At 39.4% G+C, this 19,944-nt stretch overlaps 1 protein-coding gene across 3 annotated transcripts in view; it reads left to right on the top strand.

Moving 5' to 3' along the window:
• TEX9 (testis expressed 9) overlaps window positions 1-19,944 on the top strand; it is a 217,420-nt gene that overhangs the window by 177,651 nt on the left and 19,825 nt on the right. For all 3 annotated transcript variants that reach the window (XM_027123098.1, XM_027123100.1, XM_027123101.1), the window contains one exon: window positions 12,927-13,061. In XM_027123098.1, coding sequence (XP_026978899.1) covers window positions 12,927-13,061 — 135 coding nt within the window. The remainder of the gene's footprint in view (window positions 1-12,926; window positions 13,062-19,944) is intronic.

A 19,944-nucleotide genomic window follows, 5' to 3' on the forward strand; every position in this document is an offset into this window, starting at 1 on the left:
TGATAGAGTTTGCCTGTGAAGCCATCTGGTCCTGGACTTTTGTTTGTTGGAAGATTTTTTTTTTTTTTTTTTTTTTGTTGGAAGATTTTTAATCACAGTTTCAATTTCAGTACTTGTGATTGATTTGTTTACATTTTCTATTTCTTCCGGGTTCAGTCTTGGAAGGTTGTTTTTGGAAGGTTGTACCTTCTCAGAATTTGTCCATTTCTTCTAGGTTGTCCATTTTATTGGCGTATAGTTGCTTGTAGTAGTCTCTTGTGATAGTTTGTATTTCTGTCATGTCCATTGTAACTTCTTTTTTATTCTACTTTTTTTTGATTTGGGTCCTCTCCCTTTTTTTCTTAATGAATCTGGCTAAAGGTTTATGAATTTGGTTTATCTTTTCAAAGAACCAGCTTTTAGTTTCATTGATCTTTGCTATTGTTTTTTTTCCTTTCCATTTCATTGATTTCTGCTCTGATCTTTCTGATTTTCCTTTTACTAACTTTAGGTTTTGTTTGTTCTTCTTTCTCTAGTTGCTTTAGTTGGTTTATTTGAGATTTTTCTTGTTTCCTGAGGTAGGATTGTATTGTGATAAACTTCCCTCTTAGAACTGCTTTTGCTGTGTCCCATAGGTTTTGGATTGTTGTGTTTTCATTGTCATTGCCTCTAGATATTTTTTATTTCCTTTTTGATTTTTTCAGTGATCCATTGGTTGTTTAGTAACGTATTGTTTAGCATCCATGTGTTTGTGTTTTTTACAGTTTTTTTCCTCTAATTGATTTCTAATCTCAAAGCATTGTGGTCAGAAAAGATGCTTGATATGATTTCAGTTTTCTTAAATTTACCAAGGCTTGATTTGTGGCCCATGATGTGCTCTATCCTGGATAATGTTCCATGTGTACTTGAGAAGAAGTGTATTCTGCTGCTTTTGGATGGAATGACCTATAAATATCAATTAAATTTATCTGGTCTAATGTGTCACTTAAGGCTTGTGTTTTCCTTATTAATTTTCTTTCTGGATGATCTGTCCACTTGTATAACTGGTGTGTTAAAGTCCCCCACTGTGAATGTGTTACTGTCGATTTCCACTTCTAAGGCTGTTAGCATTTGCCTTGTACATTGATGTGCTCCTATGTTGAATGCATAGATATTTACAATTGTTATATCTTCTTCCTGGATTGATCCTTTGGTCATTATGTAGTGTCCTTCCTTGTCTCTTGTAACAGTCTTTAATTTAAAGTCTATTTTGTCTTATATGAGTATTGCTACTTCAGCTTTCTTTTGATTTCCATTTGCTTGGAATATCTTTTTTCCATCCCCTTTCAGTCTGTATGTTTCCCTAGAGTTGAAGTGGGTCTCTTATAGATAGCATGTTTATGGGTCTTGTTTTTGTATGTATTCAGCTAGTCTGTGTCTTTTGGTTGGAGCATTTAATCCATTTACATTTAAGGTAATTATCGATATGTATGTTCCTATTGCCAGTTTCTTAATTGTTGTGGGTTTTTTTGTTTTTTTGTGTGTTTTTTTTGCAGTACGTGGGCCTCTCACTGTTGTGGCCTCTCCCGTTGCGGAGCACAGGCTCCAGACATGCAGGCTCATCGGCCATGGCTCACGGGCCTAGCTGCTCCACGGCATGTGGGATTTTCCTGGACCGGGGCACGAACCCATGTCCCCTGCATCGGCAGGCAGACTCTCAGCCACTGTGCCACCAGGGAAACGCTGTGGGTTTGTTTTCGTAGGTCATTTTTTCTTCCCTTCCTCTTTTGTTCTTTTCTCTTGTGGTTTGATGACCATCTTTAGTGTTGTGTTTACGTTTCTGTTCCTTTTTTGTGTGTGCATCTATTGTAGTTTTGGGTTTGCTATTCCCATGAGGTTTTGATATAGCAGTCTATATATGTATAAGGTTGTTTTAAGTTGCTGGTCTCTTTTCCCCCTAGAGAAGTTCCTTTAGCATTTATTGTAAAGCTGGTTTGGTGGTGCTGAATTCTCTTAGCTTTTGCTTGTCTGTAAAGCTTTTGATTTCTCTGTCAAATCTGAATGAGAACCTTGCTGGGTAGTGTATTCTTGGTTGTAGGTTTTTCCCTTTCATTGCTTTAAGTATATCGTGCCACTCCCTTCAGACCTGCACAGTTTCTGCTGAAAAATCAGTTGTTATCTTATGGGGATTCTCTTGTATGTTAAATGTTGCTTTTCTCTTGTTACTTTCAATATTTTTTCTTTGTCTTTAATTTTTGTCAGTTTGATTGATATGTGTCTCAGCATGTTCCTCCTTGGGTTCATCTTGTATGTGATTATCTGCACTTCCTGGAGTTGAATGATTGTTTACATTCTCATGTTAGGGAAGTTTCAGCTATAATATCTTCAGATATTTTCTCAGACCCTTTTTCTTTCTCTTCTCCTTCTGGAATCCTATAATGCAAATATTGGTGCATTTAATATTGTCCCAGAGGTCTCTGATACTGTCCTCATTTCTTTTCATTCTTTTTTCTTTGTTCTGTGGCAGTGATTTCCACCATTCTGTCTTTCAGGTCACTTATTCATTCTTCTTCCTCAATTATTCTCCTATTGATTCCTTCTAGTGTATTTTTTATTTCAGTTATTGTATTCATCTCTGTTTGTTGTTGAACTCTTCTAGCTCTTTGTTAAGCATTTCTTGTATATTTTTGATCTGTGCCTCCATTCTTTTTCCGAGATTTTGGATCATCCTTACTATCATTACTCTGAATTCTTTTTCAGGTAGATTGCCTGTCTCCTCTTCATTTAGTTGTTCTTGTGGGTTTTTATCTTGTGCCTTCGTTTGCAACATATTTCTCTGTCATTTCATTTTCTAACTTTTTATGTATGGGGTCTCCTTTCCACAGGCTGCAGGATCATAGTTCTGCTTGCTTTTGGTGTCTGTCCCCTGGTGGGTGAGCTTGGCCCAGGGGCTCCTGCAAGCTTCCTGGTGGGAGGGACTGGTGCCTGCCGTTTGATGGGTGGAGCTGGGTGGGTCTTTTCTCTCTGGTGTGCAGGGCCGTGTCAAGGGGTGTGTTTTGAGGTGGCTGTGAGCTCAGTACGACTTTAGGCAGCCTTTCTTCTTATGGGTGGGGCTGTGTTCCTATCTTGATGGTTGTTTGGCCTGAGGCTTCCCAGCACTGGAGCCTGCAGGTTGTGGGGTAGGGCTGGGTCATGGTGCCAAAACGTGGACCTTCAGGAGAGCTCACTCTTATCAGTATCCCTGCGGCTTCTGCTGTCAGTGTCCTTGCCCTCACAGTGAGCTATAGTTGACCTTTGCCCCTCCAGGAGACCCTCAAAGACCCCTAGCTAGGTGTAGCCATGTTCCTTTGGAGATACTGCTTTATGCTGGGTCCCAGTGCACACGAGATCTTGTGTGCACCCTCCAAGAGTGGAATCTCTTTTTCCTCCAGCCCTGTGGAGCTCCTGCACTCAAGCACTGCTGGCGTTGAAGCCTAAATGCTCTGGGCAGTTCTTCTGCCAAATGCCAGACCCTCAGACTATCTTGTAGGGCCATTTTATGTGGGAACGTCCCTGTGTAGCCTGCGTGGTTTAATATTTTTTGGTGTGAGGGCTGTTTTTAGTATGGATGTCTGCCACCTCTTTCCTTGCTGTATGTTGGCCATTGTCCCCTTTATAGGAGGTGTGACTGATGTTGTGGTGACCAGAGCCTGCACTGGATATTGAGCAGAGCCTGCCCTTTGCTCTGTGGTTGTCACTGCCGTGTCAGAAGTGGGGTCTGCTCCAAAGTTGTTGGATTAGAGACCCCAGATCTGTTTCTTAGCTGTGTTTCTGGTCTGTGGTGTGAGGTTGGAGGGATTGGAGCACTCACATTGGGAGGGAAGCCACTGAGTATTCCTCCTCTGGAGATGTTCACCTGTGGTGTGCTCTGTTATGTCACCTTTCACCTTTTGTTCAAGCTGTCGTATTACACTGTTGTTGGCGCTGCTCTCAGCTCCACCTTAACTGTGGGTATGCCGGCAGTTGGCCTGGTGTCTCTCAGACGTTGTTTCCACCAGACCACCAGTGTAGATCCACTGAAGTCAGGTCCCAGGTTTGCAGTAATCATGGATCTGGACCCTCTGTGGGTGCTCTGGGGGCAACTCAGACTCTGGCCTGGCCCGACCCCCATGTGTATGTGCCTGCATAGTCTACAGCAGCTAAAGGTAGACCTGTCTTGGCTGCGGGAGCACTCGTCGTCCATTTAGATGTTCCGTAGCCACTGAGTTTACAAAGTCAGTCGCAGTGGTGTCAATTTATGGTTTGCCCAGCTGCGAGGAGAGATTTCAGCTTTTCTTCATTAGTTGCACGGCCCCTGGGGCTCAGCTGTGGTTTCAGCTCCACCTCTGCATGTGGGCCACCCACAGGGGTCTGTTTCCGAGGCTGCTCCGGAGTACACGAGTCCGCCCTGGTGAGGAGGGGCATGGAGATGGTGGCAGCTGGGGTCACTGGAGCCCTGGTGGGGACAGGGCACACAGGGGATCCAGCAGCTGCAGGCTCAAGAGAGCCAGCGCCAGCGGGGGCCCTTCCTAGTGCATGGGGAGGCAGGGGCTGGCACGTGGGGAGAGAGGCTGCAAATGGCCCCGCCCCTTGTGTGTCACTCAACAGTGGCTCTTCGCTTCTGTGGAGGTCTGCACTTCTTCCACAAGCATTCCCAGTTGTGGATTTCCTCACTCCTGTCCTCTCAGGCTGCCTCCTCGCAGCCAACAGCAGTCCTCTCCCCAAGTTTGCTTTTCAAACCTCACATTCCAGCACCCAACCCCTGTCCACACCAGTGGACACATGTCTCAGGCAGGGCATGCAGGGCTGTGGCGTGGACCCTCTGTGTAGGTCTCACTCTGTCCTGCCTGCCACAGATCGGTTGCTGTGCTCTCCTCTGATAGCCCCCAAGGCTCCCCTTCTGTCCCATCTGATCTCCTCACCAGTAAGGGGGCTTCCCTGGATGTGATAACCTCTCCTTTCCTTCAGCACCGCCCCTCTCGGGCGCAGGTCCTGTCCCACTTCCTCTCCTCTTCCTTTTCTCTTCTTTCTTTCATCCTACCTGGTTATGTGGGGATCTTTCTTGGCCTTGTAGGTGACTGAGCTCTTCTGCTAGTGCTCAGCTGGTGCTCTGTGAGAATCATTCCATTTGTAAATGTATTCTTGATGCCTCTGTGGGGAGAGATGAACTCCACGTCTTCCTACTCCTCCACCATCTTGACTCTCTTTTATCATCTTTTTACTATTAATCTGTCTCTGTACTGAAAATGGGTTTGTTATAGAACCCATATAATTGGTTTTTGCTTCTCTATCCACTCTGACAGTCTTTGTCTCTTACTGGAATGTTCAGTCCATTTACATTAATGCAGTTTTTGATGTTTGGATTTAAACCTACTATCTTCCTATTTGTTTTCTATTTTTGCCAACTGTTAACTTTGTTACTTTTTCCTCCTTTGAATTGAATATTTTTTAGTATTCCATTTTTTCCCTCCACTGTTAGCTGTATCTAGTCTTAGATTTAAGGTTTACAATATACATATTTAACATATCACAGTCTACCTTTAAATCATGTTATACTATTTCATGTGTAATATAACACTCTCATACTCCATCTGCTTCGTTTGTGGTCATACCTTTATTTTTAAAGGTCATACATCACACAATATTTTTTTCTTTAAACAGTTATATTTTAAAGAGATGAAGATATTTGCCATTTCTTGTATTCTTCATTCTTTAGATCTGTTTTCCATACTTCTGCTTGATATACCTACCCTTTCAATTTTTGTGGTACCAGTTTGCTAGTCACTAATTCTCTGTTTTTGTTTCTCTGAAAAAGAGTATTTTCCTTACTTAAAAAAACCTTTTTATTTTGAAATGATTATCAATTCACATGAAGTTGCAAAAATAGTACCTCTAGGGCTTCCCTGGTGGCGCAGTGGTTGAGAGTCCGCCTGCCGATGCAGGGGACATGGGTTCGTGCCCCGGTCCGGGAAGATCCCACACGCCGCGGAGTGGCCGGGCCCGTGAGCCATGACCTCTGAGCCTGCGCGTCCGGAGCCTGTGCTCCGCGACGGGAGAGGCCACAACAGTGAGAGGCCCGCGTACCGCAAAAAAAAAAAAAAAAAAATAGTACCTCTAGAGAGGTCCTGTGTATCCTTCAGTTTCCCTCAAAGGTAATATCTAACATAACTATAGTCCAGTGTTAAAACCAGGAAACTGACATTGGTACAATCCACAGACATTATTCAGATTTCACCAGTTTTGTATGCACTCGTGTTTTTGAGTCCTTTAATTTTTGAAGGGTATTTTTCACTAGGTATAGAATTGTCAGTTGACTATTTTTGTTTTTTGTTTTCTTTTGTTAGTTTAAAGATGTCCTCCCTTTGTCTTCTGTGTTGTATAGTTTCTGACTAAAAGTCCACATAATTCTTCTCTTTCTACTTTTGTATGTAATGTGTCTTTTTTCTCTGCTTTTAAGACATTCTCTTTGTTAGTGGTTTTCAGCAATTTCATAATTATGTGCTTTCTCAGTTTTGTGTGGGGAGTGTATTTATTCTGCCTGAAGTTTGTTGAGCTTTTTGAATCTGTGGGTTTATTGTTTTCATCAAATTTGGAAAATTTTGGTCATTATTTCTTCAAATATTTTTCCTGTACTCCCTATCTCCCTCCCCCACCTGAGAGTCCAATTATACTTCTGTTAGACTACTTGATATTTTCACATTGATAATATCAGTGATATTACGTTACTGATGAGCTGTTTTCAGCCTTTTTTCTTATGTTCTTTATTTGGATAGATTCTATTGCTATGTCTTCAGTAGGTTACTGATCTTTTCTTTGTAGTGTCTAGTATGCCCCTATTCTTAAGCAGAGAGATGTTCATTTTGATATATTATACATCTATAGAAGTTCCATTTGATTCTCCTTTATAGCTTCAGCTTATTTTCTCATTATATTAATGTTTTGCTTTAATCACTTATGTATAATTAAAATAGCTGTTTTGACAGCCTTGTTCACTGTACCCATTACATTTCTCATTTATGGGTTTGTTTGTATTGACTGATTCTTTTTCTCCTGGATATCGGTTACATTTTCCTGCTTCTTGACTTGGTTAGTGATTTTTTACCAAATGCTAGACACTGAATATTATATTGTTGAGCATTTCTCTTTAGTGTGCTTTTTGAAGACAGTGTTGAATTTTGACAGGTAGTTATTTGCCAGTTTAATCACTTTGAGACCTGTTTTTAAGTTTTGCTAGAGTGTGTCTAGAGCAGCCTTCAGGAATAGTTCAGCTCTATCCTTAAGTCTTCCCCTAAAGAGACCTTTCAGGATCTCCACTGAATGTCCCTGATGATCACTGAGGATTGTCATTCTGGGTGATTAGACCTCAGATGTCTTCCTGCCCTGTGTGAGCTATGGGAATTGTTCTATTTACAGCTCCCTAATTGTGCTTTATCTGGCCTTCTTGAATTTTCATGTATTTAGGTGTAGCCTAATAGACTCAAGGGATTTCCTGTGTAGATTCGTGAAGCTCTCTCCTAGTGTAGTTCCTCCTTACTTGAACCTTCACACAAATTCCCAGCTGCCTGTCTCCTCCAGCTGTGTTCTGTTTCCTCAACTCAGTGGACCTCTGGGCTCTGTATTTTCTCTTCCCTGTAGCCTCAGTGTGGATATTGCTTCCCAGAAGAATGCTGGGGTGATTGTAGGACTTGTTCTGATTTTCCCTTTTCTCAGGAATCACAACCCTACTGTTTTCCAGTATTTCTAAACAGTTATTAAACATATCTTAATCATTTTTTCTAGTTGTTTACAATGCATTTTTGTGTTACGTGTTTATTATTTCTTCATGGCCGGAAGACTTAATCTCACTTTTGTTTTGGTTAAGTTAAAGTTATTGGTGCACTCCACAAGTTTCTCTGACCATGGATTTGTCATATTAACACTCATATTAACATCAGTAACTCACCTTTTTAAAAAAAATGTCTGCCCTCTTGTTATCTTGCTCCAGATAAAATTGATCTCTGTGTCATTTCCTAAAGCTGCTTTGTTCTTTTCTGCTTTCATAGTAAAAACTCTTCAAAAGCATTTTCTCACCTTCTTCATTTCCTTATATTGTAAACAAAGCTTTTTTCATTTTTGCCTGTATTTATCCTGCAAAATCATTATATGAATGTACCTTATCTTTGTTTAATATTGTATATCTATCATATACATATAAGAGTTGTATATTCTCATTTTTATATATTTTATTACATAGCTCTACCCCTTCCCCCATATTCTTTATTTCCTTCTTTTCCAGCTTAGGTTCCATGGTACACAACTTAATTATCCATTGAATATATTCTTAATTTCCCTGCCAGTGTAGTGCGTGGCAAAACCCAACCTAATTTCCCCCATACTGCTTGTCTATATGGCTGGACAAAAATACACAACCAAGTGGATTGGTCCTACTTTAACTTACTTACAAATATCAAGTGTAATGCTATTTTCCTCTCCTACTTTCTGAGAAGGTAGTCCCCTCTCCCACTTTCAGAGTTGATTATTAAACAGGTTATTTTTTCTCCTCATGTTTCCAATACCTCTTCCAACATTACCATTCTCAGTTCAAAACTTCTCCCTATTTTACTAAGAAAACAGTAAATTTTACATCAGTCTCTTGGCCTTTGTACCCATCTACTCTTCTTTCCCCCTCATTACCATGGATTACTATCTCTTCTGTCTAAAGCTGATCACCTCACTGTGCACTGGATCCCATAGTCTGTCTTACTCAAGGACTTTGCTCCTACAATTATCCTGTTTTCCATTCTCTTGCAAAAATCACATTTACTCTGTCTATGAAATTATTTGCATTAGCATACAGACATGCCATAGATCTCCAATATATATATTTTAAAACCTCCATAGATCTCATATGTACCTCTTGCCCTGTATCATTACTCTCCTTTATAGCAAAGCTTCTTAAAATAGTTGTCTCTACTCAATTTTTCTATTCCTCATTTGCCATTCTCTTGAAACTACAACAGTTAGGCTTCTATCTCTACTCTGCCTCTGAAACCATTCTTAACAAGGTCACTAGTAAGCCACATTGCCAGTTCTAGTCAGTTATTATTCCTCATAGTAATTTATATCTCAGCAACATTTGACATAGTTGATTTCTCCCTCCTTGAAACACTTGATTTGGCTTCTGGAGCATCACACTCGTAATTTTCTTCCTTGTTTTCCTGACCTTTCTATGTTGGAGTGTCCAAGGCTCAGTCCTTGGCTCTGTGCTGTCTACATCCAATTCTGAGATGCACTCATTCATTTCCATGGCTTTATGTACCATCTATATGTTGTTCACTCTCACATTTCTACTTCTTGCTCGGATCTTCCTTTGAGCTCCAGACTCTTATTAACATCTTGCTTCCCACTTGATATCAGTACTTGGTATGTTAAACATCCTATGTCCTAAAGAGGGAGCTCTTGCTTCCCTGCTCTCTGCAGACCTTCTCCTTTTCTCCCTCTCAGTAAAAACATTGAGTTATTTAGGCCAAAATCCAAGAGTCATCTTGATCCTTCTCTTTCCTCACACCATCGTCCAATCCATCAATGAGTCCTGCCAATTCTGTTTTCAAAATACATGGAATTAACTACTTCTCAAAAACTCATTACTCCCACCCAAGCCCAAGCTACTGTGTTTCACTTATACTATTCTAATGACCTCCTAGATTTCCTGCACTCAGTAGCAATACCACAGTAGCTAGAGTACAGTTGACCCTTGAGCAGCCTGGGGTCTAGGGGCGCCGATCCTCTGAACAATCTAAAATCCCCATATATAGTCGGCCCTCTGTATCCCCAGTTCCTATGTACCTGTGGTTCCACATCCGCAGATTCAACCAACTGTGGATCCTGTATTACTGTAGTATTTACTATTGAAAAATTTCTGCGTGTAAGTGGACCCACATAGTTGAAACCCATGTTGGCTTAACTGCAATCCTTAAAAAAACTTAGGATAACACACACACACACACACACACACACACACACACATCGACTAAAAACCCTCCAAAGACTTCCCATGTCATTCAGAATAAAATCCAAACTATGAGGCAGGGTTTACAAGGTCCACCTAAGGTCACCCTGGGTGTTTCTGCAATCTCGAGACCTAACACTGCCTGTGTCACTGAGCTGAAGCCACACTGACCATGTAGGTGATCTTTGAATATATTAAATGCATTCCAGCCTCAGGGTCTTTGTCTTCTTTGTTCCTCCAGATCTATACATGAATCATTCCCTCATTTGGAAGCCTTTCCCTAACCACTGTATTTTAAATAATTATGTCCCTCCCCGTTGCTCTGTCCTCTTTTTTTTCCTTCTTCCTTTTTTTTAGAGGGGTTGGTGGTGCTTCACTGCACGGCTTGTGGGATCTTAGTTCCCTGACTAGGGATCGAACCAAGCCCAGCAGTGGAAGCACAGAGTCCTAACCACTGGACTGCCAGGGAATTCCCTTTCTTTTTCTTCATAGCCCTTATCACTGTCAGATGTTACATACGAGTGTGTATGTATGTATGTGTTTATCATCTGTCTCTTCCTCTAGAGTGCAAGCTTTACTAGAGGAGAACTTTGGTTAATTGTCATGTGCCCATCATGTAGAATAGTACCTGGCAACGTAGTAAGTGCTCGATAAATGTGTTGAATAAGTAAAACCTATTAGACATAGATATTACTACTCCCAATTTCAGATGTAGAAACTGAATCTACCACAGCTGGCAGATTTTTTGATTCCAAGTTTATTGCTTTTTGAACCTCAGCCACTTGTTTCTAGAACCTTATCTGATCATTTATTTGTCCTCATCTGATTTCTCCTCATCAGAAATACTATGGTTGTTTTTGTTACTCTTTAAGCATTTGCTACATTTGTTTTGTACTGTTACTGATGCATGCCTCTTTCTCGCACTATCCCAGTACCTTATGAATGCTTTAAAAATTATGGGAGAATCACAAATTATTTCTTCTTAGATCTCTTAGTATTTGAGTTTTAAACTTAGACTTGATTTTCTTTAAGCTGTCCAGCTTTTTCTTTTAAAACTAATGTGAAATTCAAGATTTGAGATTTTTCATAAAAATTTTCTCTAGCAACCTGTAAACTTCTTAATTTGGGAGGTAATAATAGATTTGCTTTAGGAGAGAGTTTTCATCCTAAAACTACTCAATATTGGTATCTTGTCTGCACTTTGTAAAAAGTACTTAAGTATGATTGAAAACAGAAGTGTTTTCAAGTTTTTGTTAAGATTATCCCTTTCTTAATGGATTTTCTCGCATAGGAAAATTTTATTTCCTACTTTACTATTCTTCTGACTATCCTTTTTCTTTTTCACTTTTTCCCAAGAAGTGGGGCAGTATTGATTCAGCAGTAGGGGAACATCATGTGGTAAAGAAAGGTTTTCTTTTTTCTATGAAGTAGGTTACAGAGCCACTAGCAGGAAAGAGAAGGGCAAAGATTCATTTCCATATTCTTATGAGAAGAGGCTGAAATGAGGCAGCAAGAATTGTGCCTTGGTAGCTAATGAGAGTCTCTGCCTTTTCCGTGTGAACAGTGAGAGAAATCAGGCTGCTCTTAGTGTAGCTACCACCCACAAAGCTGTGAAGAAGGCTGGTGATAGCAGATGGTATCCAGGCACAGTTTGATTTGTGTAGAAACCTGCATAAAGAGCAGCATGTGTTTTGTTTTGTTTTGTTTTCCCCTTAATTACTGAGAGCCAGGGAGATCAGTGTTCAAATAAAACATAGTGATACAGCCAGGAGAAAAAATTGTAAAAGAAGAAAACAGACAACTACGTTGTTAACTGCATCATTTCAATTCCATGATATTTACTGAGAGTGTCTGCTTTGTATAATGCTCTGTACCAGGCATTGTAGGACATGCAAAGAAGAGTAAGTTAAATATTACAAAATCAATTCAGTTCAGTAAACATGTCACTAGTGCCTTTTATATGCTGCTGAAGTGCTGGGAATATAGAAATTAAAGTAGTTCTGTCCTTAAGGAGCTTACAGTATAGTGGGGGAAATGAAGTAAATGGATAGTTTCGGTTCCACACAAGCAGGTTCTATGATATATGTATATCAAGGTGCTATAGAAGCTCTGAAGAAAGGGTACTTAATTCAACCTGGGAGGAGAGTGAGGAAGACAGTGAGGGAAGGCTTCTGGGAGAAGGTAAAACCCCAGTGTATAGCCCTGAGTCTTGAAGGATGAATAGTTGCAGGAAATATCATGGCTGTTTGGGAGAGATCCAAGCAAGTACTGCTCTTGTAGCTGAAGGTAACATTTGTGGGAGGAGATGAGATTATGGTACCAGATTGTGATGGAGTTTGGAGCTTATCCTGTATGTTCATGTTTCTTCCTTTGTGGCCTGTAGACTCTGCAACAGCAACTCTAGAATATTTGCAGAAATGCAAGTCTAAACCCACACCAAGATATGGAAAATATCCATAGAATCTGTTGTTTTTGCTCAGAATTGGGATTTTCCTATATTGCTAATGTACAATAGAATGCTCTGTATTTAACAAGTATTTTTTAAGTGATATATTTCATCAGGTTTACGCAAACACAGTATTTATGAGAGAATTTATGTCTTACATTGGTGTTTTAGGAGGTTCCCAAGAGAAGAACCATGATTATAAAATGTTGTTTATAAAGTAAATGTAGAAGACATGTATACTGACTCTTGGGATCAATAAAAAGGCAGAAAATTCCAAACAAAAAGCAATTTGGAAGCCTAATTTGTGACTACATCTTTAAGGATATATTGTCCTAAAACCAGTTCAGAGTGAGAATTCCCTGAAACCTCTGTCACTCAGTGTTCAGTCTCTGGCCGTGTGTGTGTGTATACAGTTTAGGAGAAAGCAAGGAATATGGAAATGGAAAACGTTTCAGAATAATAGAAAGAACTTATGATATGTTTATAAATGTTCTACATATCTCTCTTACTGTACAGGAATTAGAGAATAAAAGAAGACTACAAAAACAAGCTGCCGCTAGTCAAAGTGCCATGGAAGTTCGCTTGAATAGAGCTCTAGAAGAAGCAGAAAAGTATAAACTGGAGTTAAGTAAACTAAAGCAAAATAACAAGGTATGGAAAAACTGAATAATTTGGGTAGTGATCACCTTTGGTAACTTTCTCTTTTAGGCAAGACTCGAAAGTGATAGTTTTTAAATTATAATTCTTGATGTCACGGTAAACACACCTCTTTTCAGAAGAAATATCCTTATTAGCAATATGTACATTTCCAATAAGTTAGAATTATATTGCTTGGACTAGTGCCATACTTGGGTGATAGCACAACTCTTTGGAGAATTCATTCATTTTTTCATCCAACAGATCTTTATTGTGTGCCCATCTTATATGCCAGACACCTTTCTAATCTCTTGGAATAAATAAATGGTGGGGAAAAGTCTGTTTTGAATCTCAAGTCTGTTCTATCCCTCTCTGAGCCTCAATTTTCTAATATATAATGCAAGGGGCTATTTTACAGGGCAGTGGTTCTCAAACTTGAGCATATATCAGAATCACCTGGAGGGTTTATTTAAACATAGATTCCTGGGTCCCACCCACAGATTTTCTTATTCAGTAGATTTGGGGTGAGACTTGAGAATGTGCAGGTTTTTTTGTTTTTTGTTTTTTTTAAATTTTTATTGGAGTGTAGTTGATTTACAGTGTTGTGTTAGTTTCTGTTGTACAGCGAAATGAATCAGTTATACATATATATATATATATATATATATCCATTCTTTTTTAGATTCTGTTCCCATATAGGCCATTACAGAGAATTGAGTAGAGTTCCCTGTGCTATACAGTACTGTGTGTATGTCAATTCCAACCTTCCAGTTTATCCCTCCCCCCTTTACCCTCTGGTAACCATGTTTGTTTTCTAGATCAGTGACTCTATTTCTGTATTGTAGATAAGTTCATTTGTACCCTTTTCTTAGATTGCACATATAAGCAATATCATGTGGTATTTGTCTTTCTCTGTTTGACTTACTTCACTCACTATGACGATCTCTAGGTCCATCCATGTTGCTGCAAATGGCACTATATTGTTCTTTTTTATGGCTGAGTAATATTCCATCGCGTGTGTGTGCGTGTGTGTGTGTGTGTTTACACATATATATATACACACCACGTCTTCTTTATCCATTCCACTGTTCATGGACATTTAGGTTGCATCCATGTCCTGGTTATTGTAAATAGTGCTGCAGTGAACATTGGGGTGCATGTATCTTTTCAAATTATGGTTTTCTCCAGATATGTGCCCAGGAATGGGATTGCTGGATCATATAGTACCTGAATTTTTAGTTTTTTAAGGAACCTCCATACTGTTCTTCATAGTGTCTGTATCAATTTACATTCCCACCAACAGTGCAGGAGGGTTCCCTTTTCTCCACACCCTCTCCTCATTTATTGTTTGTAGACTTTTTGATGATGGCCATTCTGACTGGTGTGAGGTGATACCTCACTGTAGTTTTGACTTGCATTTCTCTAATAATTAGTGACGTTGAGCATCTTTTCATGTGCCTCTGGGCCATCTGTATGTCTTCTTTGGAGAAATGTCTATTTGGATCTTCCACCCTTTTTTTCTTTTCTTTTTGTGGTACACGGGCCTCTCACTGTTGTGGCCTCTCCCGTTGCGGAGCACAGGCTCCAGATGCGCAGGCTCAGCGGCCATGGCTCACGGGCCCAGCCACTCTGCGGCATGTGAGATCTTCCCAGACCGGGGCACGAACCCGTGTCCCCTGCATCGGCAGGCGGACTCCCAACCACTGCGCCACCAGGGAAGCCCTTCCACCCATTTTTTGATTGGGTTGTTTGGTTTTTTGATATTGAGCTACATGAGCTGTTTGTATATTTTGGAGATTAACCCCTTGTCAATTGCCTCATTGGCAAATATTTTCTCCCATTCTGAGGGTTGTCTTTTGTTTATGGTTTCCTTTGCTGTGCAAAAGCTTTTAAGTTTAACTAGGTACCGTTTATTTATTTTTATTTTCATTTTCATTACTCTTGGAGGTGGATTGAAAAAGATCTTGCTACGATTTATGTCAGAGAGTGTTCTGCCTATGTTTTCCTCTAGGAGTTTTTATAGTATCTGCCTTACATTTATGTCTTTAATCCATTTTGAGTTTATTTTAGTGTATGGTGGTAGGGAGTGTTCTAATTTCATTCTTTTACATGTAGCTGTCCAGTTTTACCAGCACCACTTACTGAAGAGACTGTCTTTACTCCATTGTATATTCTTGCCTTCTTTGTCATAGATTGGGTGACCATAGCTGTGTGGGTCTGTCTCTGGACTTTCTATCGTGGTCCGTTGATCTGTATTTCTGTTTTTGTGCCGGTACCATACTGTTTTGATTATTGTGGCTTGGTAGTATAGTCTCAAGTCAGGGAGCCTGATTCCTCCAGCTCCTTTTTTCTTTCTCAAGATTGCTTTGGCTATTTGTGGTCTTTTGTGTTTCCATAAAAATTGTAAAATATTTTGTTCTAGTTCTTTGAAAAATGCCATTGGTAACTTGGTAGGGATTGTATGAAATCTGTAGATTGCTTTGAGTAGTATAGTCATTTTCACAATGTTGATTCTTCCAATCCAACAACATGGTATATCTCTCCATCTGTTTGTGTCATCTTTTATTTCTTTCATCAGCATCTCATAGTTTTCAAGGAAAGGTCTTTTGTCTCCTTGGGTAGGTTTATTCCTAGGTATTTTATTCTTTTTGATGCCATGGTAAGTGGGATTGTTTCCTTGATTTCTGTTTCTGATCTTTCATTGTTATTGTATAGGAATGCAAGAGATTCCTGTGTATTAATTTTCTATCCTGCAATTTTACCGATGCATTGATGAGCTCTAGTAGTTTTCTGGTAGCATCTTTAGCATTTTCTATGTGTAGTATCATGTCATCTGCAAACAGTGACAGTTTTACTTTTTCTTTTCCAATTTGGATTCCTTCTATTCCTTTTTCTTCTTTGATTGCGTGGCTAGGACTTCCAAAACTATGTTGAATTATAGTAGTGAGAGTGAACATCCTTGTCTTGTTCCTGATCCTAGAGGAACTGCTTTCAGTTTTTTACCATTGAGAATGATGTTTGCTGTGGGTTTGTCATGTATGGCCTTTATGATGTTGAGGTGTGTTCCCTCTGGCCGCTTTCTGGAGATTCTTTATCATAATTGGGTGTTGAATTTTGACAAAAGCTTTTTCTGCATCTATTGAGATGATCATGTGGTTTTATTCTTCAATTTGTTTTTTCTTTAATATTAATCTATTTATTTGGCTGCGCAGGGTCTTAGTTGCAGCATGCAGGATCTTTGTTGCCGTATGCGGCATCTGTTGCGACATGCAGGATACTTAGTTGCAGCATGCAGGATCTAATTCCCTGACCAGGGATCGAACCCAGCCCCCTGCGTTGGGAACAAGGAGTCTTAACCCTGCTTAACTAGTCTTCACTGGACTGCCAGGGAAGTCCCTATTCAGTTTGTTGATGTGATGTATCAGATTGTTTGATTTCTGTTATTGCAAAATCCTTGCATCCCTGGGATAAATCCCACTTGATCATGGTGTATGATCCTTTTAATGTGTTGTTGGATTCAGTTTGCTAGTATTTGTTTGAGGATTTTTGCATTTATTTTCATCAGTGATATTTGCCTGTAATTTTCTTTTTTTGTGATACCTTTGTCTGGTTTTGGTGTCAGGGTGACGGTGCCCTTGCCTCATAGAATGACCTTGAGAGTGTTTCCTTTCTCTGCAATTTTTTGGAAGAGTTTCAGAAGGCTAGGTGTTAACTCTTCTCTAAACGTTTGATAGAATTTGCCTGTGAAGCCGTCTGGTCCTGGGCTTTTGTTTGTTGGAAGATTTTTAATCACAGTTTCAATTTCAGTACTTGTGATTGGTCTGTTCATATTTTCTATTTCTTCCTGGTTCAGTCTTGGAAGGTTGTACATTTCTAAGAATTTGTCCATTTCTTCCAGGTTGTCCATTTTATTGGCATATAGTTGCTTGTAGTAGTCTCTTACGATCCTTTGTATTTCTGTGGTGTCCATTGTAACTTCTCCGTTTTCATATCTAATTTTATTGATTTGAGCCCTCTCCCTTTTTTTCCTTGATGGGTCTGGCTAAAGGTTTATCAGTTTTATCTTCTAAAGGAACCGACTTTTAGTTTCATTGATCTTTGCTATTTGTTTTCTTCATCTCTATTTCATTTATTTCTGCTCTGATGTTTATGTTTTCTTTCCTTCTGTTAACTTTAGGTTTTGTTTATTCTTCTTTCTCTCGTTGCTTTAGGCATAAGGTTTGGTTGTTTGAGATTTTTCTTGTTTCTTGAGGTAGGAGTGTATTGCTATAAACTTCCCTCTTAGAAATGCTTTTGCTGCATCCCTTAGGTTTTGGATTCTCATCTTTTTGTCGTCATTTGTCTCTAGGTATTTTTTTAATTTCCTTTTTGATTTTTTTAGTGATCCATTGGTTATTTAGTAACATATTGTTTAGCTTCCATGTGTTTGTGTTTTTTACAGGGTTTTTTGCCTGTAATTTATTTCTAATCTCATAGCTTTGTGGTTGGAAAAGATGCTTGATATGATTTCAGTTTTCTTAAATTTACCAAGGCTTGATTTGTGACCCAAGATGTGATCTGTCCTGGAGAATGTACCATGTGCATTTGAGAAGAAAGTGTATTCTGCTGCTTTTGGATGGGATGTCCTATAAATATCAATTAAGTCTATCTGGTCTAATGTGTCATTTAATACTTCTGTTTACTTATTAATTTTCTGTCTCAGTGATCTGTCCATTGTGTAAGAGAGGTGTTAAAGTCCCCCTCTATGGTTGTGTTACTATCAATTTCTCCTTTTATGGCTGTAAGCATTTGCCTTATATATTGAGGTGCTGCTATGTTGGTTGCATATATATTTACAATTGTGTACTTAAATATGCAATTGTAAATTCGTCTTGGATTGATCCCTTGATCATTATGTAACATCCTTCCTTGTCTTGTAACAGTTATAAGGTCTATTTTGTCACATATAAGTATTGCTGTTGCAGCTTTGTTTTGATCTCCATTCGCATGGAGTATCTTTTTCCATCCCCTCACTTTCAGTCTGTAAGTATCCCTAGGTCTGAGGTGGGTCTCTTGTAGACAGCATAGATACGGGTCTTGTTTTTGTATCCATTCACGCAGTCTGTGTGTTTTGGTTGGAGCATTTAATCTATTTACACTTTAGGTAATTATCAATATGTATGTTCCTATTGCCATTTTCTTAATTGTCATGGGTTCGTTTTTGTGGGTCTTTTTTCTTCCCTTACTCCTTTGTTGTTTTCTTTTGTGGTTTGATGACCATCTTTAGTGTTGTGTTGGGTTGCTTTTTCTTTTTTGTGTGTTTATCTATTGTAATTTTCAGGTTTGCATGTCCTATGAGGCTTTGATAAAGCAGTCTTTATATATACAAGGTTGTTTTAAGTTGCTGTTCTCTTAATTTCAAATGCTATTCCCATTTTCTGCATTTGTACTTTTCTCACGGTTGCTGGATTTGATATCATATTTGTGTATGGATGATTTCCTGCCTTTACTGTATGTTTGGCTTTACCAGTGAGCTTTCGCATTTTTGATTTTCTTGTTTCTAGTTGTGACCTCTTCCCCCATCCACCCCCCGCCTAGAGAAGTTCCTTTAGGAGTTTAGAAGTTCATTTGTTGTAAAGCTGGTTTGGTGGTACTGAATTCTCTTAGCTTTTGCTTGTCTGTAAAGCTTTTGATTTCTCTGTTGAATCTGAATGAGAACCTTGCTGGGTTCTCATTTCAGCCCCACCTAATAGTGTATTCTTGGTTGTAGGTTTTTCTCTTTCATCACTTTAAGTATATCCTGCCACTCCCTTCTGGCCTGCAGAGTTTCTGCTGAAAAATCAGCTGATAACCTTATGGGGATTACCTTGTATGTTATTTGTTCCTTTTCCCTTGTTTCTTTTAATATTTTTTCTTTGTATTTAATTTTTGTTAGCTTGATTAATTTGTGTCTCAGCGTGTTCCTCCTTGGATTTATCCTCCTTGGATTTATTTATTTATGGGACTCTCTGCGTTTCCTGGACTTGGGTGACTATTTCCTTTCCCATGTTAGGGAAGTTTTCCACTATAATCTCTTCAGATATTTTCTCAGGCCCTTTCTCTTTTTCTTCTTCCTCTGGGACTCCTATAATTAGAATGTTGGTGCATTTAATGTTGTCCCAGAGGTCTCTGAGACTGTCCTCATTTCTTTTCATTCTTTTTCTTTATTCTGTTCTGCAGCAGAGATTTCTACCATTCTGTCTTCCAGGTCACTTATTTGTTCTTCTGCCTCAGTTATTCTGCTATTGATTCCTTCTAGTCTATTTTCATTTCAATTATTGTACTGTTCATCTCTGGTTTTTTGTTCTTTAGTTCTTCTAGGTCTTTGTTAAACATTTCTTGTATCTTCCCTATCTGTGCCTCCATTCTTTTTCCAAGATCTTGGATCATGTTTACTATCATTACTCTGAATTTTTCTTTAGGTAGATTGCCTGTCTCCTCTTTATTTAATTGTTCTTGTAGGTTTCTATCTTCCTCCTTCATCTGCAACATATTTCTTTGTCTTTTCAATTTGTCTAACTTACTGTATGTGTGGTCTCCTTTCTGCAGGCTGCAGGATTGTAGTTCCTCTTGCTTCTGGTGTCTGTCTCACCTAGTGGGTGAGGTTTGTCTAGAGGCTTGTGCCATTATCCCCTTGATAGGAGGTTTGACTGGTGTTGTGGTGACCAGAGCCTGCCCTGGATATTGAGTGGGGCCTCCCTTTGCTCTGTGGTTGTCAGTGTCCTGTCAGGGGTGGAGTCTGCTCCCTGGTTGTTAGAGTAGAGGCCCCAGATCTGTTTCTTAGCTGTGTTTCTGTACTGTGGTGTGAGGTAGGTGGGAATGGAGCACTCCCACTGGGAGATAAGCCACTGAGTATGCCTCCTCTGGAGCTGTTCACTGT

This window comes from Aethalodelphis obliquidens, unplaced genomic scaffold (assembly GCF_003676395.1).
Source record: "Aethalodelphis obliquidens isolate GAN/ISIS:26980383/991018 unplaced genomic scaffold, ASM367639v1 scaffold26, whole genome shotgun sequence".
In the NCBI taxonomy this organism is placed as follows: domain Eukaryota; kingdom Metazoa; phylum Chordata; class Mammalia; order Artiodactyla; family Delphinidae; genus Aethalodelphis; species Aethalodelphis obliquidens.